This window comes from Genypterus blacodes, unplaced genomic scaffold (assembly GCF_046128005.1).
Source record: "Genypterus blacodes isolate CSIRO-AG114 ecotype Tasmania unplaced genomic scaffold, CSIRO-AGI_Gbla_v1 ptg000022l_1, whole genome shotgun sequence".
In the NCBI taxonomy this organism is placed as follows: Eukaryota; Metazoa; Chordata; class Actinopteri; order Ophidiiformes; family Ophidiidae; genus Genypterus; species Genypterus blacodes.
Window position 1 is genome coordinate 3,271,838 of NW_027466835.1, and position 25,987 is coordinate 3,297,824.

General features: G+C 40.2%; 1 protein-coding gene across 1 annotated transcript; it reads right to left on the bottom strand.

Annotated features, from left to right (window-relative positions):
- Window positions 1-23,876: 23,876 nt before the first annotated feature.
- hoxb13a (homeobox B13a) lies at window positions 23,877-25,762 on the bottom strand. The gene is made up of 2 exons (XM_076143101.1): window positions 25,036-25,762; window positions 23,877-24,124 (listed from the first exon to the last, which is right to left on the bottom strand). Exons 1-2 carry the CDS (start codon window positions 25,760-25,762, stop codon window positions 23,877-23,879), a joined length of 975 nt encoding a protein of 324 aa, XP_075999216.1.
- Between the last annotated feature and the right edge of the window lie 225 nt (window positions 25,763-25,987).

Below are 25,987 nucleotides of genomic sequence, written 5' to 3' on the forward strand. Positions count from 1 at the left end.
GAAGTAAGACAAGAAAGGCCAATGACAGCACTGCTGACTGCAATGTTCTCATTCCATATTACATACAAATGCTGTGCAGCATACAGTCTGTTTTCTGACCTGACTTATATCAGGTGTTGCACCATAATTGTTTGTCATTTGAAAACTCTATTTCTAACACAAAGAGACAATTCATGAAGAAAACTATGATATTCACATATGAAAACCAAATGTGTTCTTTGACTTTTAAATTAAAACAGCATGTGCTTTGAAATCACATATGGCTCCTCACTTCATAAGAGCAGCAAACTGAACAGGCCACAGTTTGTTGGCTCATTTGAAAGCATGACGTTAATCATAAATAAATAGAATAGATGGGTTTGAATGGTGGTTGCTCTTGTTTCCTTCTGTGTGTGTGTGTGTGGAGTTGAGACTGTAGTGATTCAGGCAGTTTCAGGTTCCTGTGATCTTAAGAGTCCAGCCCAACAACTTGAAACTACCTAGACCACGCAGCTCACAGCCCATAGCAGGGGCACAGCTGTGATACAGCAGCAATACTTTCACACACTGTCAGAGAATTTGCTTTAGATGAGAAGCAAAGAGAAGTTTCTTTAGATGACCGCGTGAAGCAACATGTGGTTCTCTACGTGTTTTCTTCCAGTCAAATGGAACAATCAGTGGCAACTGCAGAGTCCCAATTTGTAGAAAACGGCTGCTGTCAGAAGTGAAAAATCTGCACATAGTTTCAGTTATCTATGAGATAATGTCAATATGTTTGGTGCCTTTAAATAGAAGAAATTAATACGTAAATAAATAAATACTGACAGCTAGTAAGCTCCATCCTCCCGAACCCTATTTTTGAACAATGAGCAGATCAGTCCCATGACTTCTGCCGTTCTATTTTAGTTGGCTTGATTCTATTCAAGCAAATCAAACCACCCAGTAAATGCAAAAATATATTGTCCCTGATTGGGCCCAAAGAAAACAACAACACTGAAAACACCACTAAATTACTGCTGCCTCACTGGGTTGCTGCCATAGTTGTATACTGCATGTTTTCACCAGTGGGAACGGTGTGAAAATATTAAGATGAATTATTAATCCATTTGGTTCCTGCCGTAATATCTCTAAACAAATCCCACTGTTCTAGTGATTCCCAAAGTCATATCTGAGAATCCCCAAATAGTCTTTGGGAGAATCCACGGATCTGTGGGAGCAAAACAGAAAAAATGTTAGTCTATATCCTTCTCTTGTGTTTACATTTGCACAGATTGATATAATGCATTTGAAGCTCATGGGTTTTCTTGTATCCAGTTTGCTGTGAGCTTGGACAATATGTCTTGGTTAATGTTTACGCAGACCTAAATATGTGTTTGAAAACCTGGTTAAATGACAGTTACAATGGCTACAGCATGGCCTTCCTATTGTGAAAATCCACTGAGTGAACCTAGTAGCAAGAGCTCACGCTGCGCCGTAAATCATATCTAACAAGTAAAATCCCTTCAGTACCGGGTTACTGCATGCTTTAATGAATATCCAACTGTGTGACCCTGATGCGAAAAGAATAGGTTGGGAAACCTCTCGAGTTCGTTCTGTGATCATCTGAGAAGCACTGAGGCGATAACACGTGATAGACGGCGAGGAAACAGAGGCGGCCAGTGTTGAGGACAGCAGGCGTGTGGACCAGTGAAAAGAGGGAGTATTATATAGATAGCACAGGGAGCGTGTGAAGGAAGGGATTCATGTTGCCCAGTATATTGCCTTGGAGGTAGAAGCGTGAGGTCTGAGACAGAAATCTGCTTGTCCAAAGACAATGAGACAAACAGGAAGGACGACAGGGCAGACTTTTCAAGAGGTGCAAACCTTCCTTTGGTGTGTCTTTTGTTGACCAGCAATAGGCAATAAGGGGCAATAACGCAGCCATAAAACCACACTATGCAATAATATACAGCACCAGTACATCCACCTCCTCCACTTCCTCCTGCTGCTAATAAACTAGTTGGTCAATTACCCCCATGGTAAAAAGGGAAGGAGGGAGAGAGAGAAGGAGAGAGAGTCCCTTTGGGTGGAGAACAGCACACAGCAAAGGAAAATGGTAAGCACGGAAAGAGATATGAGGACAAGACCGCATGCCAGATGCAGACGAGGCTGGAGACGAGGCTATAGACGGTGTGGCGCTGCAGAAATGTTACTCTCTCAATATGGCGCCTCCAGGCCAGCAGTGTGGGAGAGGAGGCAGCCACACCCCCCCCCCCCCCCCCTCCTGTTTTTATGATTCTCCTTAGGCGACGGGGCTAAAGTGCCTGCAGACTATGTTGTTTTTGTGCATATTGTTTTTCTTCTTCCTGTCATCGTGCTTCTTCAACATTATTGTCATTGTAAAGTTTACAAGTACAAATAGGTCTCAGGTGTGCTATGCTAAGGACTATTGAAATGATAATAATGTACAAATATAGCAGCTGAGGTAGAGACTGGGTAGTGAATTACACAATATACTATATGATGCCAAGTAGCAGAGATAGCAGCACAACAAAGTTATGACATAGACAAGGAAATAAACAATACATACATTCATGTACAATTGTCTGCTGCTTCCTACATGATAAATTGCTTATGTTGTGTTGATCAAAATTAGTATTATAGTGATTCTCTGTTGTAGTCTTACCCCCAAACCATTTAGACATTTGTAAATTAAGTTTAATAATTAAGTTAATGTCATTAAATGCCAAATGGGTGAATAAGTTGTCATATTTTCTATACATTTATAGTATAGTGTCTAATGACAACATGGCTAGGCATTTTGACTAGTGTGTGTTACAATGACTCAAGGACTTGAAATTCTGATGGTGCTGTCAGATTCACTGACATAACTTGTTTGCTTCTGAGAAATAAACAAAGGATTTTGCAGGTAATGTGTGGTGCTGTTTGTACCAATTGTTTTTCTTTTTTAAATGGACTCACTGTTTTTTTTAAGGATGATTTCAGAAATATACCAAAGCGACTGTAAAACTGTAAATGTGCATAACATGTGACACATGACTCCCAAGATTCATGATGGAGAATAATATAGATTAAATAACATATTTTCCTCTGAAAGATGATGTGACTTCCTTCCATTGATCTTGAATTGTTTTGTTTTGTGTTGGTTGTGTGTTTTTTTTTTAGATAGATAGGCGTTAGGTAGTAGAAGACGTCACAGAAATTTCAGGATAGATAGATAGATAGATAGATAGATAGATAGATAGATAGATAGATAGATAGATAGATAGATAGATAGATAGATAGATAGATAGATAGATAGATAGATAGATAGATAGATAGATAGATAGATAGATAGATAGATAGATCTCCTACTCCTCCTCCTCCCCCTCCTCTCCTACCAAAAGACAGCTGGGCACTCCAGCACCAAAGGAAGTTCAACCATGTGTTCCTGATAAAAGCTCCCGCAAGCTTCTCATGCAACATACCAGTCCGCAAAGTCATTGATCAAACATGGCCATGTCTTCTGAGTGTGGTGCTGGTGTGTTATATTCTTTGCACCTTAAAAACAAAAAGAGAGGAAGAACACTTAATGCACTCTAGGTTGCTTTTTTGGCATTTGCTACCTGGTCATGTTCAGTGGCAATGTGTGTGTAACGATACAGAGCTCACATGCTGTGGAGGTCAGGGTGGATGTTTCAAAGGACAAGACTTCCACACAATGTGTTTTCTGTATCATGGTGGTGAATACTGGTTCACATCAGAATATACAGGAAACAAACGTGAGAATTTAATGTCTTACTGTCATTCCTGCACTGAGTACTTTGACCATTTGGAGACTACTGTGATTATTACAGCTATTGGAACTACTACTACAACCAATGCTATAACTTACATGGTTCTATTACAATCGATAAAATGAAAATGTGGAGACGATGAAATAAATATGTCTGCATTGCAACAAAGGAAGTGTCATCTCTGTCTGTATCTGACCTTTCGCAAACAGGAAGTCAACCCGAAACGTCAGAAACAGAAATGAGAGGTACAACAAATAACACTGACAGAAGAAAGCAATAAAACCCAATGACTTTTCTGGGGACTTTTGATTGATGGGAATGTGATATGAAGGATAAGGTTACTCTTTCTTCTGCATTGCTGCTAAAATGACCACCAACACTACCTGTACTAAAACGGCTGTTTAAGATCATTATCCCCTTATATTTACACCTAGTGCACCAAATGTAATTGGAAAGAGAGAAAGAAAGAAAGAAAGAAAGAAAGAAAGAAAGAAAGGAGCCAGTTCGTTTTTTGGTCTGTGATTAAATAATGTCACAGACTGACCCGTGCCAAACAATGCCACTACGCTGCAAACATTTACTTCATCGTTGCAAACTCCCTCCAGTCAATAGCCATTAAAAAGTGACTCACTCACCGTGAGAGGAGGACAGACAAACTGAGTCCGCGCTGTCTGCATGTGAACTGAAAATCAAATCACATTAATTTTACTACAGCTCATTGAACCTAGCAGACGCAAATGGACACCGGTAAACCGGGGCTGGTATTGGAAACCAAACCGTATAAACCCCACCTCCATCCCAACATGCTTGCAAGGTGGTTAACTCCGGTCGATATATCTGTCTGCACAGCCGCCTGCGCTCTTAAAGGCGTCCGAGGACTGGAAAATGTCTCTGTGCACACTGAGAGGATCTCACTTACAGCGTCCGAACTACACGCTACGCTTACAAGACAAACAAACAAACAAATAAGTACATAATATGTACATATTTCTAAGGGGGTTAAGTAGTAGACTACGTCACAGATATTTCAGGATAGATAGATATAGACAGACAAGCAGACAGACAGACAGACAGACAGACAGACAGATAGATAGATAGATAGATAGATAGATAGATAGATAGATAGATAGATAGATAGATAGATAGATAGATAGATAGATAGATAGTTCTGTTCTGTTCTGTTCTGTGTTCTCTTCTCTTCTCTTCTCTTCTCTTCTCTTCTTTGATGGTCCAAAGTTCTCGTCTTTAATCTCTACCTTCCGGTTATGAAACCAATCAGCGACTTTCTGTGTCAGTAATGTCGATGCTGCTGTTGCACTCTAGATGGCGCTGTAGGGTCGGGTGGCTTCTTCTGGTTTAGCTTCTTTGGATTAGGAACTCCTCCACAGTCACTTTTCATGGCAATCGATTGCAACATTGAAGTAATTGTTTACAGCTTGGTGTCATATTGGTACTGGTCACTCCATGGCGTTAGTATTTATGAACAATCTGAAATTTAATCTAGCTCTTCTCTTTCCTGCCGACCCGTGGCTGACAGCCGGAAACACAGGGCCATGGAGCGGGTCCCTGATGTGTTTGGGCTCATCTGGAAAAGAGACTAGGGTCACATACAGACAGCGCTCTCATTTTTCGCATTACATTCTCCATTAATTACATATATTTGTGTCCTTCAAATGGTCCAAAACGCTCCCTGAAAGTGACCATAAAGCTCCACATAAGCGCATCTGTGTTATGTTCCATCATCTTTAATGATCCTAAACACACGGGCGCGCGCACACCACTCCAATGCTTTGCTACTACTACTATTAAAACTAATAATAATAATAATAATAATAGTAATGGAATTCAAGAAAGTGTGTGTGTGTGTGTGTGTGTGGGGGGAAAGAGAGATGTTGCTGAAATTGTGGTTTCCATTTAAGCTTTAAAATATATATGTTTTACTATATGTAATATAAACTATATGTTTATTTTGTTTTTACTTATTCTTCATTAAATAAATAAATTCACTGCATTTTAATCAAGTATAGCAATGTGATGTTAACTTCACTATATAATACAACAAACATAAATACATAAATAATTGTATTTGACCATGAAGTTAATGTGGATTTCACATACAGCCAAGGTAAAAAGGCAATTGATGCAGTCAAATTGAAATTAATGCCTTGTTAGCTTTCTGTAACCTTGAAAAGTCCCTTTCTTATGTCAATTATTTAAGATATAGTTCTGCATATTACAAAATCCCTGCATTCCTGTGTACAAGTTTCATGTTTGACTCAAATGAAACATCCCCCTCATTGCACAGAGGCGTATAGGCGTCTGTTTATCCTTAGAATAATTATAATTTACAACGATCTCACCCAAATAAACAGACACGATTATAAAATGGCCGCTCTGCTCCCAACTTTTCCCAAAATAAAATAAAATAAATAAAATAAAATAAAATAAAATAAAATAAAATAAAATAAAATAAAATAAAATAAAATAAAATAAAATAAAAAATGTCAGTGCTGATGTTGAGAGTTACCTGTTACATGCAGTCCCCAGATCTGCTCACGGAACTGGTAGGAAAAATTATTTCCTTCAAAGTGAGTATCTCTCTCTAGTATGTAGAGCGAGATACTAGTATAGATTTGAAATAATACGATATTCAAAATTTACTGACATTACTGACGTAAACAAACCCTTTCGAGGATCCATAAATATGTTACACAGTACTGAAATAAATCATTTCCATTTTGATTGAATAGTTTGATTTAGTCTGTGCTACATGCGTGTGCGAGTTATTCATTTGTAGTTTATTTTCTTGATTCGTTAATTCGGCTAATGTTTCCCATATAAAAGCGAGAATATTCTTGAGCGTCACTTTTAGCACATAACGCCAAAACAAATCCGTTTGGTTGCTGAATAGCGTCCAGATTTTGGCCCATCACCAGCAACTCAGCAGTGCGAGGCTTCCTGCGGGGGGCTAGAAACGAGTGGAAGGCAATTCACTGATTGTAGGGCAATAAATACATTTCAGGGAGATAAGAGGGGCTCTTTGTCTTTTAACAGCCCACCATAAAGAAGAAAAAAGACAGAACGGAGAAAGGACAAAAATAAAGTTTGAGACACTGCAGCAGGGAGAGAGACAGAGAGAGAGAGAGAGAGAGAGAGAGAGAGAGAGAGAGAGAGAGAGAGAGAGTCTCCCTGTCTGGTTTTCAGACTCACAAGCTTCTTCCTATATGGCTACAGCCATGACCTCCCTCTCTCTCTCTCTCTGTCTCTTTGTCTCTCTCTCTCTCTCTCTCTCTCTCTCTCTCTCTCTCTCTCTCTCTCTCTCTCTCTCTCGCTCCTTTTCTCTCACCTCACCTCATCTACATCTTCATATTCCCCATCTTTCTACCCACCTCGTGTTTCGTGTCCCGGCACCGTCTCTCCCTCGGCCGCTGATGCTTCCCTCCGCCTGCTTTGGAACTGAACCCCCGTGACATCCATTTTTTGTTTTGCGTGTCCTCGCCTCAGTCATCTAGCGTCACCTCCACCCCTCCGACCCCCAGTCCACTCTGCATAGAAATTTGGGATTTAATGAATTCTGATGATGGCACACAGCAGCCGCAGACCTTGTCGGTCATTGCCGCACCTTTCTGCTCTGGAGTCTGTGGAGATGGACTTCAGTGGAATCTCGCGGGAGACGATGTGACGCAATCGTCCGTCGTTGCAGGCTCCGAACCTGAAACCGAGTTTGCGCCATGAGAGGAACATCCGTGGGAACCGTGGTGGTGGTGGTGATGATGCTTGGCCTGGTCGGTGGTGGAGGCGGGGTTCTGGGCCCAAGCAGCCGGTCCGGTTCCAGAGTGACGTGGCATGAAGGGGGGAGTCCTAGGTGTTGGCGGTGGTAAAATGCTGTTAACCATAGGCACACAATACGTCTGGTCGAATTTGGTACCGAACTTTTGCTGACAGGTCCAGCTTGGTCTGTGGCGTTTCAAAGCGAAATGCTCGTGCTGTGGCTCCATCCTCGCGTCTGCTGCGCACTCAATCTGATGTTCAAGACCGGCTGTTATTGGACATGGCGGCCCTGTTGCTTTGGAGCTTGCTTGCTGGCGTTGAACCGCCGATGAGGAGGGGAAAGGGTGGGCAGCCTGGAGGAGGACAGTTGTCTATCAAATTATACATATATATATATATATTCGTGTGTGTGTGTGTGTGTGTGTGTGTGTGTGTGTGTATATGTGTGTATAGTGTATGTGTTTGAGAGAGATACTGACTTTCGGCTTCTTTCTTTCTTTCTTTCTTTCTTTCTTTCTTTCTTTCTTTCTTTCTTTCTTTTAGAACAGAACCCCGCATGTTTCCCAGGCTGAATGAGGGCGGGACAGCGGGGCGGCCTGACTCACAAGCGGCATCCATTTACTCATGTCTCACAGAGGATTATATATGATTTAGTTTTGTGAAGTTCAGTCGTTTCAGATGCTTAACTTGGAAGAGCTAAACACGTGACCGCGTTTAATAATAATAATTGAAAACACAGACGTCCCTTGTCGTCGGCAACTGGCGTAGTTGTGTGTTAATGTTATTATTATTATTATTGTGTGTACATATATGTGCATGTTTGAAGCTGAAATTCAACTTTCTCTTCAATTGTTAATGACATATTGGTGGTTTTTATCCCGTTTTAGCCCTTTCCACACTGGCAATTACAACCGTGTTTATGGATATGGAGCATGTGTACTGATATGGAACACGTCAGCTGAATCCATCTTCACGCCCTCTCAGTTCAGAGTGGACTGAGGGCCAAAATTACGCAAACATAACAACACTTTTCGCGTTAATTGTGCGTGTACAAGCAATGTTTATCGAAACCATCATTAATTTAGCTTTAGCTTGTGTTTTAGTCAATTATTGAAAAACAAATATCTGGGTGGATCCTCCCACCTCACATATGCCTCAACACTGATTTATCATCCGAATTTCAAATGTGCTGACATAGAAAAGATAAATACGCAGAAAAATAAATATGTATGAATAAAATATATTTTTTATTATATGTAAATATGCCTGACCTATTCGTCTGAACAATGAAAGTAAAGATATTGACGACGATCACAGCAACTCAACCAAAACAACACTTGAAGCGACACATGTGTTTTTCTGAGAGGACAGACATCTTTACTTATTACAGTGGGATTATAATGTACTTGGACGACAACGTTTTGTATTCATAATATATACAGAAATGAATACGAAGCTACTCGAAATCAGCAAAAGCAGAATCAGACTTTATTCAAACAAATTTCTTTCCGATTCATAACCAAGCTGGAATTTTGGATATTTTTGCAATATTTACATTTGAAAGGTCATGTGCGTAAAGACACAATAAACAGAAGGAATGCGACTGTGTATGCAATGGCTTCATTTCAGAGGCCCACACATATATTTTGCGTTTTCATTATAACTTCCTTAGTAAATATGGACATTCACTTAATATTTAGTGCGTGTTTTCGCTTATATGCCCTCTCAGAAATACACGGATTGAAACAAATATTTCAACCGTTTCAAATTGGATTGGATACCAGTAGCGGTGGAACATTTGTTGCCTGAATTCAAACAGAAATGTACTGCAGCCAGTTGTTAAGCTATAGAGGATGAAAGTAATGTATCACACCTTTGTTCTGCAGATGTGGAAGCAGCCGCCAAGTTGTCTATAATACTCTCTAGCGTTGCTCTCTATACCGATATGTCACGGCGTATGCAGTTCTAAACTATTTCCTGCATGCGTCGCTGTCAGATTTTACACAGATCTTTCCAAGAAAATGTCCTCCTACGCATTTCCTCACCGATAGTGTACTGCTGCAGTGCAATAACAAGCATATTTGTAATGGGTCATGCTACTGAAACACCAAAGGTTTGTTGTTGATTTCTATGAATTTCAGCCACAGACAGGAGAAGATGATTAAAACTACAATGGATAAAAAAACGCTATAGAAGATTACATGTTTTGTGTATATTTCTCCCTAATTTGAGGAACAGACTGTATGGAGGTCAGGCACCAACTGTTTTGAAATATTGTAACATGAATTCAGCTGTTTCATTCGATGGTGTCAGCTACCTAGATGTTTGAGAGAAAATGTAGCCGTGTGTGTGTAAAGCTCAAATGTGACCCCTGACCTAAATATATCTTGAAACCTGGACCATAACACAAAGCTTTACATGAGACAGGAGTGTGTGTGGTGTGATTGTGTAATCAGAAAATAACCCCAGATGTTTACTTTATTCACTATTTAAATATAGATTGAACGTAACTCTGGTAATTCTTAATGGGACTAAGATGTTACTTCGTTACTCGTGGTTTTCTTATAGCAAACATGACGGAACAGAACACCTAAGGATTAGAAAAATGATGTTCACCTGATCTGTCGGGCCCTACATACTGTATACGAAAAGAAGACAGAAAGGGCTCTGTGTGTGTGTGTGTGTGTGTGTGTGTGTGTGTGTGTGTGTGTGTGTGTGTGTGTGTGTGTGTGTGTGTGTGTTTGTGTGTGTGTGTGTGTGTGTGTGTGTGTCTGCAAAGTGGATAACAGGCAGTGGGTATAGGACTCTGCTTTCAGAAATGACATTCCAAAGATTTTCCCTTCCCTACTTCCCCCTTCTCACTCAAATTCTATTTTCTAATACACACACACACACACACACACACACACACACACACACACACACACACACACACACACACACACACACACACACAAGCACACCCTTTCCCACTTTGTCCATAATTATAAACAGAAGTGGTTGCCGCCCTTCTCCCCACACACTCACACATGCACACAAATACACACATCTCTCCAAATGGTGGACCCCCATTCTCACTCCCACCCCAACCCCCTGTGTCAAAGTCGTATAACCAGTAACCATGACAACCGGCCCCGGATCGCTATAAACTTTTACAGCAGAAAGAGGCCTGGAGCCCCCCCCCCCTCTCTCTCTCTTTCTCTCTCTCTCTCTCTGTCTCTGTGTCACTGGAGGGAATGGGAACGAAAGGACCGGAATCCATATCAAACTGGGCTGTAATCTCCCTCTCTCGTGCTTTCACAAGTTATTCTCCATAAAAGGAGGCGCGGGGGGGTTTTTCATTAAAGCAGCAGTGGGCGCATTAGAAGAATTAAACGATATTTATGGAGCGGGATTTGCATTTCTTCCAGCCGCAGACGCAGGCGTGCAGCTTCAGTGACCTTGAAGGCTGATGGTCGAGGTTTGTTTGGATTCACTGTTCCCTCGTTTCCCGGCGGAGTACACGTGTACTTTTCTAAACTAAGTGGTATTCAGCTCACTGCTTGAATGCTATATACACACTACACTATAAGGCAGGAAGACATCTTTTGAGGTTATTAAAATGATTGTCACCCCTTAGACTTATCCAAGGCCTACTTTGAAGGTTTCTTATTTTACTTATTTATTAAGTAGACGTGTTGGTATCGATTATTCATCAATATGTTTCAATAATCTGAAGTCAACAATTCTAGTCCTTTCTTGTGCTGACTGAAAGCATAGTATGTTGTATGATGTAATGTAGTTAACTGTACAGTAGAAAAAGTAATACATTACCAATGGCGATTTTATTCTAACTGGAAATCCCTCTATTTGCTATATGAATGCACATGCAGCAGTATCCTTAATGACCACATGGTGGCACTGTAATGCACAGAAAGAAAGAAAGAAAGAAAGAAAGAAAGAAAGAAAGAAAGAGTTGCTAGTTAATTGAATTGCATGCATAATAATCCCAATAACATGTTAGGTGCCAGCTCACAAGGATCAAATAATGTAAAGACTTTTATTTAGGCAATATTTCATGTGACTTTATGTGATTAATACCAGCATGTTCCAGTTTTTAATGAATAACAGATACTATGATGTCAGTTACTAATTTAACAGATTTCATAAAGTTTAATCCCATTAAAATGTTGGCACCTATGACATCAGCTGGATGTGGACTTTCTTCTTTACTGGAAAAACTGATTGATGTGTTTAAGGTGAAGTGACTGAAGGTGGAAATCCTTTTTAATACCCAGGCAGGAATGAGGGCCAGGTAAGCACTGATGCCCACATCAGATCTTACCTGCTGTTTTCTTCATTCCTGCCTCCCAGAATGCATCTGGCCCCGGCTCTGCTCTTTTACGGTTGTGTATTTCACGATTTATTTTATCACCACCGACAGACAATTAAAGTCTGCTGAACACACGCTGGCTGCCCGTCGGTGCACCGCATCGCCATAAAAGGCGGCTTTCTGTGAAAAAACAGCCAACCATGGCGTCCTGGGGAAGGAAAGCAGATGCAGGTAGAAAATCCAAGGAGAGTGAGGTTTTATTCGGAGCTCTATGAAACCAAGGAACCCTTGCACTGCAACCTCAAACAGCTCCCATTTGACCTTGGGAGTGGTCCAAGGGTGCATCTCACTGCCCCTCTCTTTACTGTAATTTTCATTTGTCTTTCAGAGTTTTCATTAGAAACAGAGGAATCATGGATGGAAAGATGCAGTGGCTCATTCTCGTCAAATTTTATGTTCTTTATGACGAGGAAATGTCTAATGAAATGTTTAAATATATATTTGTGTATGTGTATGTTCTAGCTCATCTCTCCGGCTCTGTGTTTCTATGTTTCCATCCATTATTCAAGACCTCCCTCCCAGTTACCACAACACCTCCCATTTATCTGATCATCTGATTTTAGTCTGAACTAATATTGAGTTGGATTCCTTATTTTCACCGCAACAATGGTCTTGCACAACTAAAAGGAAACAACACACACAGAGGAAATACATATGGGATAGTAGGAAATGTCTATCTGTGTTCTGACCCCTATAGAAGATAAGGATAAGAGAAGTAAGAAATTCAAGTAAAGTGAACAATTAGCAAAAAAGAAAAACAGATTCCTTTTAGGCCTCGGTGATTGTTTTGTTGTGCAGTTGCAGTTTACCAAAACGAACACAAGATGGCAAAAGAGAGCTGAAGACGGAACGTATCCCCGCTCTCTCTCTCTCTCTCTCTCTCTCTCTCTCTCTCTCTCTCTCTCTCTCTCTCTCTCTCTCTCTCTCTCTCTCTCCTCGTTAATGGTAATGTTGGTCAGATGCTGGCACTGTAAGAATAACTTCTACATTTAACATTTACATATGATTCAGAATTCTATATAGGCCACTGTTACTTACAAAACTAATGTTTGTTTGGAGTCTCAACCATTGGTCGACGTGTAACAGGTTTTATGATGAGAGGATTTTGTGTTTTGGCCTTTCATGTTTTTTGTAAAGAAAAACACACACACACACACGCACACACACACAACAGACTGGTCTGGTCAGGTGTTGATAAACCACCCAGGTAGAAGTCTCCGTCTCTCTTAACACAATTTTATAGGAGCAACAACATGAGCAGGAAGTGATTCTGAGGTCAGCTGATACTGCACACATATGCTTCACATCATTGTGTGTGTGTGTGTGTGTGTGTGTGTGTGTGTGTGTGTGTGTGTGAGTGAGAGAGAGAGTGACAGTAATAATTGCTACTAAACAATTAACAGTGTTAATATTGCATAGAGTATAATAGAATAGAATAGAATATAAATGCTGTGGTCATGAAGTTATCGTCAAGTGTTATAGGTACCATAACATTAGTTAAAGAAATAATATTACATTAGATGACAATGACACCAAACAAAATAGAATACAGTAGAATAGAATAAAGCTGGTCAGGAATGATTATTATATTGGGTGGCTACATAGAACTTTAACATAATACAATAAAATGTAGCAGAGTTATCAAGCTGTTAAACACTAGACACGTAACACACTATGCGGTTATATAGACACTACAGAGAATAGAATAGTTCTAGTTCTAGTTATCTACAGTAAGCACCACTACAACAGAGTGTCATACAATATCAGACCATAAGTTAGAGCAATAGTATTGCATTAGGTGGTTACAAAGACACCACATTTAATATAGTAGAAAAGAGTGATCATTATGTTTGGTGGTTGTATAGGTATGTTACAAAATAGAATAGTTCTTATATTGGCTGGTTATACAGTATAAGCCTCCCTGAAACACAATACAGTACATTACAACATATATTATATATATATATTGGTAGTTATATACTTAGATACCACACTGAATAGAATAGAATACGATACAATAGAATAGAAGCTGTCTGCGCTTGCAGGCGCAGACAGCTGGATACAGCCACACTCACAATTAATCTAATCATTTAAACTATTCGCTCAGCAACACCGCAAATAATGCTTGGTATGTTCAGGACATCACCAACAATACATTATCGATGTTTTTGTACATGCCGTGGCTCTATAGTTTTGAATAAAAAATGTGTGAGACCTCTGTGTACACATGTTATGACATCACACACACCAAGCTCCAAACAAAAGCCATTTTATGGATCATAAACATTGAAGATATTGTGTCAGTGCTGCAGCCTCGTTAACATCCTAGCCAAGTCAGCCAAGCAGCATTTAGCGTCTAACAAACCTTGAGAGTAGCTAGGTGATGAATAAAATATAAAAAAGGAGTTACAACATTCTCTCAGCCGTAACGCTGCCAAAATATGAAATGAAGTGGCACTCACTGTAATTTTGAAGTTTGAAATGTTGTTCAGCTATAAACCAAATCACATCATCCAAGCAATGGCGACTGCGTGGTCGCTGACCAAAAAAACTGATCAATGTCAGTCTCATTCAATAGCAGAGATTCTAAGCTTTCGATTGACATGTTGCTTGCTCCAATCATACCTTGTTTCCTCGAGATATGACGTCAGCAAACTTGTTTGAGCAGCTCAAATTTAAAGGGACAGCAGTCGGGGCACATGTTTTGGTAAATTTATGAATTATAAAACACATTTCAGCCTTCATGAATAGTATACACCACAAACTCTGACCACAATGTAGTCAAACAAGATTTGACAGTGCTGGCCTATACTGCTCAAAATTCTAGGGTGAAATATGACTCCTGTGGAAAGTTATTGATGTAAAAGTACAAACATTCATTCGTTTATTGAGAAACGTGTGTTTTTACCTGAATTTTCTAATACTTCTAATACTTCTTCTGATTCAACACTTAGAAACTCATGGTGAATGTGCCTACAGCTATTGAGAGTTTTGCTGTGTTTCTGTGATGTGTTTAGTTAAAGTTCTAAGTTCTAGTTCTAATACTAATGCATTGTTACTACAAACAAACACTTGAATACAGCTAAAGGGATTGGGGAGCCATTTGTTTTTTCAGCTTTTAAATGATTTGAGCTTGTAAAATATCATCCCTAATAGCTTTTTGCATCACATGCTAATTATCTTTTATGAACGACTGTGCAGACCCAGGTCAGTGTCTTGGTTCAGTCTGTCAGTGCTCATCGTTCTGCAGTAATCAGCAGTTCGCTCACCCCTCATGATGTCACTATGATGTTCTACATGGGTCTGTGTAGTATAGGACAGAATCAGTCTGTGAGGATTGGACAACACACAGCTTCACATCTGCGCTAAGCAGGCTCCATTCCCCTGTTTATTAGGTCAGCGTGGTTGTAGATGACAGTAAAATTGCACAGATGCTAGTGTGTAGTTGTGCCAGTACATTTGGTTGTTTAACGGTTGCATGCAGTGCAAAATTATCTTGGCTTTGTTTAAAGAGGGTGGGTTCCTTCTGTTGCTTGCTGCTATCATATGCTGCCATGTTGGCTTGCTGCTCATTTCAAACAGGATTCTCTCTCTCTCTCTCTCTCTCTCTCTCTCTCTCTCTCTTTCTCTCTCTCTCTCTCTCTCTCTCTCTCTCTCTCTCTCTCTCTCCCTCGTTGATGGTAATGTTGGTCAGATGCTGGAACTGTAAGAATAACTTCTACATTTTACATTTACATATGATTCAGAATTCTATATAGGCCACTGTTACTTACAAAACTAATGTTTGTTTGGTGTCTAATCCATTTGTCGACGTGTAACAGGTTTTATGATGAAGGGAAAGGATTTTGTGTATTGGCCTTTCATGTTTTTTGTAAAGAAAAATCATCTGTACTGTAAAAACTGCAAATACGGACTTAACAACATTGACAAAATATTCTTGCACAGTTTATGGAGCGTTTGAAAGCTGTCCATGGTGCTGAACCACATGCCACTAATAAACAGTGCATCACAGGGGCCTAGTTCAAGCGCACATATGTATACCAGGCACGAGAGCTCTTTTAGTTATAATTATGATTTCAAGCATTCACATCACCTTGACACACACACAGCCTGCATTATGGACTCAAATTAGTGAGTCCATAATGTCCAGTTCTGGGGTGTCAAAGATATCGCGCAACAAAACCCAATCGTTACACAAGTGTGTCATGGTGCAGAGAAGGAAATATACATCAAAAATTTAAAAACGAATCAGAAAGACAATGAGAAGAAAGCTTTTTAAGCTTTTTTTCCCCAACAGAGGGTTAATCTGTTTATCTGTATTAATTTGCTTGTTTGTCTGTTTGTCTTTCAGCAGAATAACTCAAAAAGAGTGCCAAAGAGTCAAGATGCCAAAAAGGAAATACATATAAAAAATAAAAAAACAAAAGAGATAGAAAATGAGAAGAAGAATGCTTTTTGTAGCTTTTTTTCCAAGTGAAAAAGAATTGCACACACACATCATGAACACATGTCAACCACAGACACATGAATCTGTGAACGCTGAATGTAACCGGTTGAGTCTAATGATGCAAAGCGTTTTGGGGATTTCTATTTTATTTTCTCCCTGCTTTTATTCATTGTGATAACATGACATCATTTTGCCTATGTGCCTCCTACAGCAAATTCCAGAACATTGACCCACTTAAGCTTTTACACCGTCTGCATATTTCTCCTTCTGCTGATCTAGTTGTGACAGTCAGCATTGCATATTGCCATTGCGTTCAGGAGAGCAACAGTAAAAAAAATCAATATGGATTCCTCACTTTAGTTAATTAACAGGCAAAAACTAAGACTGTGAATTAAACTGGAACTAAGCAAAACACCTGTATGTATCATACTCAATTAAGGTATTCATATTTGTCACCCACACCGTAACTTTTGACCTCTATTTGTGAAATTATGGCTGATTCTAGCACCTTCATGTAGTCGACTTTGCATACCAATCAAAAACCATGGTCCACTTGGGTTTAACTGCTTAAGTATTTGAAATATGTCTCTCATGGTGCCAAACCCACAAAAAGCCAACTCTGCACAACTCTCTCTTTGGCTTTCTGGATGTTGTTACACTCAATTATCATATAAAACGCTCTGTAGCTGCTTCTTTAGCAAACAAGCTCTGATTAGCTGACTGAAGTTCAACAGGGGGAAAGAGTAAAACAAATAATAATTGATCTATTGTGGCATTCTGATCAGTGTGCCACCTCCAAACAATTCATGCTGCCCCTGCCCCTGTTTTTTCAGCTGTTTTGGGCCAGAAAACCATGAGCTGTCAAAGAACACTGCCTCCATTTCCCATCATGCACTCCAGTTCATGCAGAATCTTTGTTACATTATGACACTGCACTCCTTTCATACCCAGTTACCTCTGTTAACCCACAAAGACAAAGAAATCACTGGATTTATCTGGTGAAATGTGAGATGTGAGTTGTTTTCTTACATGATCAATCAATAATGACAAAGATGTGAAACAATCAATGTATAAAGCTTCAGATAAGGCTAGTATACACTATAGTTCATGTTCTAGTATTTTCTGTTTCAGTAGCACACAAATCAGCATGAACCAATAAATTTGAAACAAAACAAAGCAGTGCATTTATTTAAAGAGAGAGAGAGAGAGAGAGAGAGAGAGCTATCTGGCTACATAGTGTGTTTACAGTAGTTTCCTTGTCTCCTTGTGCTGTTTAACCACACACAACACACGCACACGCACACACACTGAGACACAAACATTCTGCATTTCTCAGTTTAAGGTCAACTGACCTTTGCTAAATCTTGAAATGTTTGGGTTTGCATGCCCACTTAGACAAGCAGAGCTAAGGCACCGCTGAGAACAATCAGACTGTAACAGTGTGGAAGCATTAGCTTTATTTGTATTTACAAAAACACAAAAGATCTCTGTATATATTTAGAGTTTGTGTTAAAACTGAATTTCCGCAGTGCCCCCCTGCCCCAAGCCCATTCCAGACAACACAGGGGCCAGACTCCTTATTACTACTGTTTACAAGCTGTCTGTCTCAAGTTCAACTGCAAAGCCCAACCTGGAAACAAAAAGACGGTCTGCGAGGGTCGGGGGTGGGGGAGGGGGGGAGCAGAAGAGAAGGTGGTAAAATACCGCAGGGGCAGTGTGTGTGTGTGTGTGTGTGTGTGTGTGTGTGTGTGTGTGTGTAGGGGGTAGGGTTGGAATGGCCTCCCCCACTCATCTCTCTCTGTCTACAGAACTAGAATAGGATGGAAACCCTCTGTTTACTATTCATTTATGGCATGGATCATAAAAAAAACAAATGAGAACATGAAATATCTATGCTGTTTCATATTGTTATCTGCCGGAACATTCTGAGCACCTTCCAGCTCTGAAGTGAGTGGAAAGAAGAACATGCTGCTTTAACAAACAGTCCTTGAGGAAAACAAGTGCTGGATCCAGATTGTCTCCTCTCCAGACCACTTTCCCTTGACCTGGAAGGAAAACATAGTGAGGGTACATGACAGACCCTGAGGAGAAATCATAAGGAAAGTCAATTGCAAAAATCAATCCAGAAGAACAAAATGTTTCTTAAATTTCTTTGCCATTGATTGATTTGAATTTAATGTTTTTTCTGTGAGAGTTCACTGGAACTGAAGGCTTTCACCTGTTAGCAGAGATACCTACAGAGAAACAGTTCCCTATTCTACCTGCAAAAGCCACACTAAGTGTGTATGACAATTGTGCTAACATTGTAAAACAGGTCTGTTTAGATTAAAAGTACATACTTTGCACTCACATACAAATATTTCAGCGTGTGTGTGTGCATGTATGTGTGCTCAACTAACCAGAGAAATGTGCAGTGTGCAGGAATTCCCTTCGTAAAGTTGGAGAGGTGTTTTCTTTTGGAATTGTTTCTTATTTATTGTGAAGCTCACCTTCCTCAGAGCACAGCAGGGGAATGTAAGTGTAATGATACTCTTATCCTATTTGTCCAAGTTGTCAGCTCTGTTCCTTTCCTCAGTGTGCAGCTGCTGCAGGCTGGAATATAAAACATGTCTATATCTGTTTTGACTTTACAACTGCAGGTCAAGTCACTTAAAACAATACACTCCATTCTCCTGCATTATTTAATGCGAAGGTAAGGCGCTCATATGTGTAATCTCTGAAAGCAGGAGGATAAAAATAAAAAGCTTGATGACTCCGTTTCTAACCTGTTTAATTAACAACCAAATCTGAATCCAGTACATATAAAAGTGGTGATGAAATATTTGAAGTATAATAATGTATGTAATAAATAAAAAATGGATCCTTAGTGTTGGTGAACTATTGATAATGTACAGAGAAACTCAAGATTGAGTTGGTTAAAAGTGTGTATAACTCAAAATACACTTGTGATGTTTGCAGGTGACACTGAAGAGGACATGTGTTGAAGTTAACAGAAATTCTAGTCATACTTAGTTTGCAATGTTCATATTTAATTTGGCCTTTATTTGTAAAACGAGTGCTTGGAAATATTCAATACAGAAGTGCAGCTCAGAGTACAATGTCCGATGACAAGTCTGTACCCCATTCTGTACCCTATTTACAGTGTTATAAGAGACGAATATGTACTGTGTCAAATCACATGGGCTTATCTACTACTAGGAATTGTTTGTTTTATATCGCAAAATAATTCAATCTTGCAAGCACTGTTGATATGCCCAGCTAATACGTCATTTCACCGCCATCACCGTAATTATCAGAGAACCAGATGCATCTTTTTTTACAGTAATCACCGGGTCTTAATCGAAAATAGGAATATACATATAGATATCATTATATATTGATATTTAGATAATAAAACTATTTGAATAATGGAGACTTGATAGAAAATATGGATAACTGAATAGAATAGAATTGAAAGTAAAGTCCTGTGCAAAAGATACAGTGCATCTACGTAAAAAAGAGGAAACAATTGGCATGGATCTTTTCTCAAGTTATTCCAACGGCTATTGTTCAAGTAAATCTAAATCTAAATCTTAAGTAAGTATTTTTTGTCCGCGTAACACCATTATATTTAGTGCAATTGACATGATTTGTGTACACATCTGGACTTTCTACTAGGTTGAACCAACCATTCTTTTTAATTAAGTCAGTCGTAACCTTGGTCACTTTTTATTCAAATCATTTTTTAAACAAACTCAATTATATACTGTGCACGAAAAATGTGCATTGACTCCTGCACATGCATTTGCCAGAGTCTTTGACATGGATCACATTTCGTTTTTTAATTGTTTCGAGAAATTGTAGGTTTGAGAGCAAATACAGTATCAGACACATTAACTAGGCACAGGCTCTGGCGACATCCACCCGTTGGATCAAACACCATGGCACCTCTGCTGGCAATGGTGATGATCTTCGTCACTTCGCTGTTAACATTAGTGTGATTTCCATTACCCTTGATTGATTACATCACATCAGAGCGGGCATTGCAGCATTCAAAGTCAATGTACACAGCAAAACAATTTCCAATGCTAAAATCTCAGTATGTATTCCTCCTCCTTTTCCCCAAGATAGACCATCAGGCAGAGATGGCCGCTTCTCTACGCCTTTCGATTGGATCGTCCCAAAAACAAAAATATACAAAAAATAATAACAATGAAATAATAATAAAATAGTACTAAAATAGTACTAAAATAGTAATAAAAAAACAATAATAATAACATAAACAAAAATAAACAAAAGGGGATTTTACCAACTAACCTTTTTGATTATTTAGTGGTAAATCGAATTTGTTCCACTCAATACAGTAATTCATCATGTTCACATTTAGAGCTTGTAGCGAAAAAATAACAATAATCCTTTGTGTTCTAATTATTTCCACGAATCTAGTTTGAAATCTAAAAGGAGAAACATCATGATTACATTTACATTTATGTTTTCTAAACATTTTGTGATTACCTTCCTCGTCCTCTATTCTCTTTACGATATGAGTTATATAAGCATGTGAATATGTTGGACGCACTTTAAACATGTATTCATGTGTATATGTGAGGCTTTCGAATTTTGGAGAGCGCGCATGCGTGGATTGGACTCATAACATCTTTTAAGCGTCAGAATCTTTCTGCCCTTGCTATACTTGAATATCGGATATGTTAGGCGGGCTCGCACTGCTGCCTCTCCTCACCCCTCCCCTCTCTGGTATTTGGACTAAAGGGGAAACGGGCTTTATGAGCTTCGGGGCTTCCGTCAGTATTGTTGGTTTTAAAGGAGGACAGACAGACAGGGACGGAGCAGTAAAGAGAGTCAACAGGCTAGCAGAGCACTGCCGTTTGTCAAGTTCAATGTTAATGGTTAACGGTCTGACACACACACACACACACACACACACACACACACACACACACACACACACACACACACATACACACACACACACACACACACACACACACACACACACACACACACACACACACACACACACACACACACACACACACAGAAAGAGAGTCTAACAGAGTCTAATTATTATGATTTCTCTTTCCTTCGTTATCCTCTTCCTGCGGACTAAATAATTAAACATTATATTGATGATCTGTTAGTATATAGTCAGTTTACAATATGACTTTACTTTAAATGAACTCGAAACTCCACATGTGCCATTACGTGCAATACATACATTTATTATTTTCAGCAAGAATCTCCTGCTTATCCCTATAATATGCCAAATTCTAACGCACCGTATATCGATAAGCCTTTGTGTAATCCATATAAGCAGGGGCTTCTCAAGCAGCAGAAAGTGAATCAGAAACGCTTCAGGCAGAGCCGTAATACAGTGAAACGCCCTTGGTGCACTTTCTCATTTCACTTCAGCCTGCAAAGTTTATATATTCCGTCGCTCAGACTTCCGGAATGATTTTTACACTGGAAAGTCGCCTGAGGGGGGCACGTTTCCCTTCAAACGCAGAAATGATCGTTAAAGTTGGGTGAAAACGATGGTAAAAACCCTACAAAAACGTTTGTGAAAGAAAAGCATGGAGGCAGTTAGGGAGTTAGGACGGCATGTAAACCTTTGAGTTCTATAGTGTCATTTGACCATTCTTTGAGATGTGAAAATGTAAATTATACACACATGCTTCGAAACATCATTTTTTTTCTGCGCCTCGTCGGTCAGGCCTGCAGCTGTGGTGCGCTCAAGTTTCTGGTTTCTTCATTTGTTTCCTTCTAAATCACGATCAAAACCCCACGCAGCAATAAGGGGAAAGACATAGACGTGTGTGTGTGTCAGAGCAGTTTGAATGGCCGAAGACAAACTATGGTATTTCAATAAGAAAGTCCTGTGTATTAAGTTCTCCAGATTCAGGACATTTATTCTCCTGGCCTGGCACAAAGTTAAGTTAGTATGTGTGTGTGTGTGTGTGTGTGTGTGTGTGTGTGTGTGTGTGTGTGTGTGTGTGTGTGTGTGTGTGTGTGTGTATTATGCACGGAAGTTAATAGTAACTTAAAACGCCAAATCCTCTGCTGCAGGGACGTGATGCATGGGTAAAGTTGAAATAAACGTCAAGTCTGCTTGATGCTATACTAGCGCAAAAGATAATGAAGATGATGATAACGGTGGTGGTGATGATGACAGCTACCCACTACAGTTTAATTGACTGCTGTGCCGCAATTACCGTAAATGCCTGGCAGCCAGAATGGAGCTGAGCTTGGGGATGATTGACTATTTCACGCTATACGCTGCCTATGTTTGTCTCCAACACACACACACGGATGATATATCTGCAGTTAGGACAGATCAACCCCCCCTCATTCTCTACTCTTCCTCTGGCCTTACCGCTTTTGCCGTCAGGCTTTTCTATTATGGGCGTGCATCTAATATAGTTAAATAATTCATTGATTACCTTCACCGAATTCCTTATTACTACTAAGTATAACATCTGACAGCATGTGGACAGTGCCAGGAGAGATTCAATGCACAATAAGGTGTGAACTCAACTTGGAGGTTGTATGAGGGAGAAGACCCGTGACCTATGCACTGACTGATCATGTGACACTCAAGGTCATGACTGATTGTTCTAAGGCTAAGGAATATGCACACGATCCGAGGAGCGCATTCTATTCTATTATGTTTAGGTTAGTTCATTTTACCAACTAAAACGGCGTGTGTGTTCTGTGCATAACCTATATATTTAAGATGAAAATACACAACAGCAACACATCAGAACGGGTCCAAATCTAAACGCGTTGGTCACATTCTATTCTACTCTATTCTATTTTAATTTGCTCAGTTGTTCAATTCGGTTCTCTCAAATTCATTGCATTCCATCAACCGCAATCACGTACTGGAGGGCGTTATGTTTTATTCTACATATGATATTTCTCATATCATACAACTCTGTCGAGTTAGAGCTTTAAGAAACGAGTTGTACTCGTTACTCAAAGCTCTAACTCGACAGACTCGACAAATTACTGACCTGAGTGAAATTCAGCTATTTCATTTTTGAGAAAAGAAATGTTATCATTCAAATCTTGGAAATATATTTCCCCTCTACACAATTGCACGTGTATGAAATGAAAGTCCTGTCGTTGTTGTGGTGCGTACAATGAAATACTCCTACAAAGCAGATTTATGGGATTAAAGTATTTATTAATGATTAAACTATATGTTGATTACTAGTATAGACACGTATGATTGTATATAATTTTTTTTCGGCTATAGGCTACGTGGACAGACAATCACAAACATCCACACAGTGTAACACGGACAAGAAAGAGTAACATCAAAGCAGGCAGTGTCCAAGTACATGATGCCTCTGGAGGGAAATGCCTTCATCAGAGGGCTTAGGTTCGTTCTTCATTTTGTTGCATTTTAAGGCCCTGTGTTTACACTTTATTTCGTTTTTTTCAGTTCGTGTTGAGTTCGTTCCTTCAAACGTAATACGCACGTAAACCAAGTCCTTCTTCATCCACTCATTGTCAAAACCGCAAGACTCTGTTATGGCGTAGTGGTTTTCACTTTGGCCACGAATTTCTTCTCTTTCACCCGTCTGTTCTGGAACCAGATGGTAATCTGCCTCTCTGACAAGTTAGTGGTGGCCGAAATCTTCCTCCTCTTGTCCTTGGTGATGAATTTGTTGGAACCGTACTCTTTCTCCAGTTCTTTGAGCTGGAACTTGGTGTACGGTATGCGCTTCTTCCTGCCTCGGCGGAAAGGAGAGCCGTCGTGCTGGTGAGCCACCACATCTGTTAAGCGGACAGACAGAGAAGACAAGTGCCTGAAGACATCGCCATGGTTCACAATTCGGTTTCTGCCAGTCTAACTAACATAGTGAGCGGCGTTGAGCCCCATCTCTGCGTGAGAACATGTAGCTACTGCGCGTGTTTGAGCTGATCGTACATGCATCCAACATGGTGGACTGATGTGTGCAAAAAGTCCAAACTACGTGGTTAAAGCTGACCTGCACACCAAGACGTGAAATATAATGAGAATATTTGTGCATCCAAGTGGAAATATACAACAGTATAAACCTGCCCCATACGTCCATTGCGTCGTTAATGATGGTCCTTTGGTTTTCTCACTTTTAGATAAATACATAAGGTATGTTTGCACTTGCAAACTCTTCATAATTCATTTTTTGTTTATCTTATTTCAATCAGTCTAGGTCCATATACTGAAACATTTTCAGAATTAAATACCAACATTATAAATTGTGTGTTACAAAATGTTATAACGTAACATTGTGATAGGTCATTATTAACTTTTGACCCCAATGAAAACGACCTAAAAAAACTCAAACTAAAAACGATTTTTTCCAACTTGATGAGGCAGAAAACTAAAAAATAACAGATAACAATAATAATAACAACAGTGTGCAACAATTACCCTCAGACCTTCTGCCATCTCAGTTCATTTCAAAGCAGACCTCTTATTATTAGCTGTTATTGTAATTGTAGAACATGATTTCAGACATATTATTTCTGCATTTAATGTTGCACATTTGCACTTGTTCATTATTTAGATTGGCAAATAGAATATGAGTCAATCTTTGTTTATTAATACTGATTATTGTATGTTTCTATAATTACATTGTTTGATTTTAGTAAAGGCTGCAACGTTCAATTGAATTTGAAATTACTACAGAAAACAGCGTTACCTGCGAGAGCGGACTTCCAGAGGTGCCCTGCCTGCCCCTGGTCCTTGGAGCAATACATCTGTCCTCCCCAGCCGTTGGTTAGAGCCCAGGGCTGATAGCTGTCCATGGGCAGCAGAGTGTCATGGCGAGGCTCCCCGGCTCCCAGGGTTTGAACCACCGACACGTCCAAGTAGCTGGCCATAGACTGGTATGGGCTTGGATAGCCGTGGTAAAAGGCAAACTCCTTGGCCCGGTGGTTCGGGTAGTCGTCGGAGCCCACTGTCGTGTCCATGTACTGAGAGCTGATTGCGGCTCCTGCCGCTTGGGTGCATGACTTGACGGGGCCCCGCCCCATCCTGCAAGGATAGTACCCGTTACCGAAGTAGCTGTATGGTAAGGGGGTGGGGGCCGAGGAGCTCTGGTGCGGCACAGCGGCCGCTGGACACGGGCCGGCTCCACATTGCTTTCCCGAACCCAAAGCTGTCTCGCTAGAGCCAGACGCGGACATGTCCATTGTGGAGTAGCCAGCCGATGAGTGCACCAAGCCAGACGGGTGGCCACCAAGAGCCGCGGCGGCCGCTGAGTGAGCCATGATGTTGCGGCACTGGCTCGCTGCCGTGGCCGCAGCAAAGTTCCCAGTGCCCATAAGCCCCTCCATGTTCTTGTTCAGATCGTCCGGGTTGTTGTCATACACAAACATCACTGTGTCCGCTGGCCAGCGAGGGTTGAGGACCAGGGAGGCGGTCATAGGCGCTCCTGTTCCTGGTCTGGCCTTTCGTCACCGGTTCTTCTCAGTCTGGTACTCTGCTTCGTTAAGTTGCTACATTGACTGACGAACCGAATTATGAATGTGGTACACACGTGGACAGCTCTGCTACATTACGTATACCGTCATGCGCAATGTGTCAAAGGATGCGTGCACTGCGATAGACCATTAGGTGCATGGCTCTCGCTCCGAGTAAAGACTCCCGGT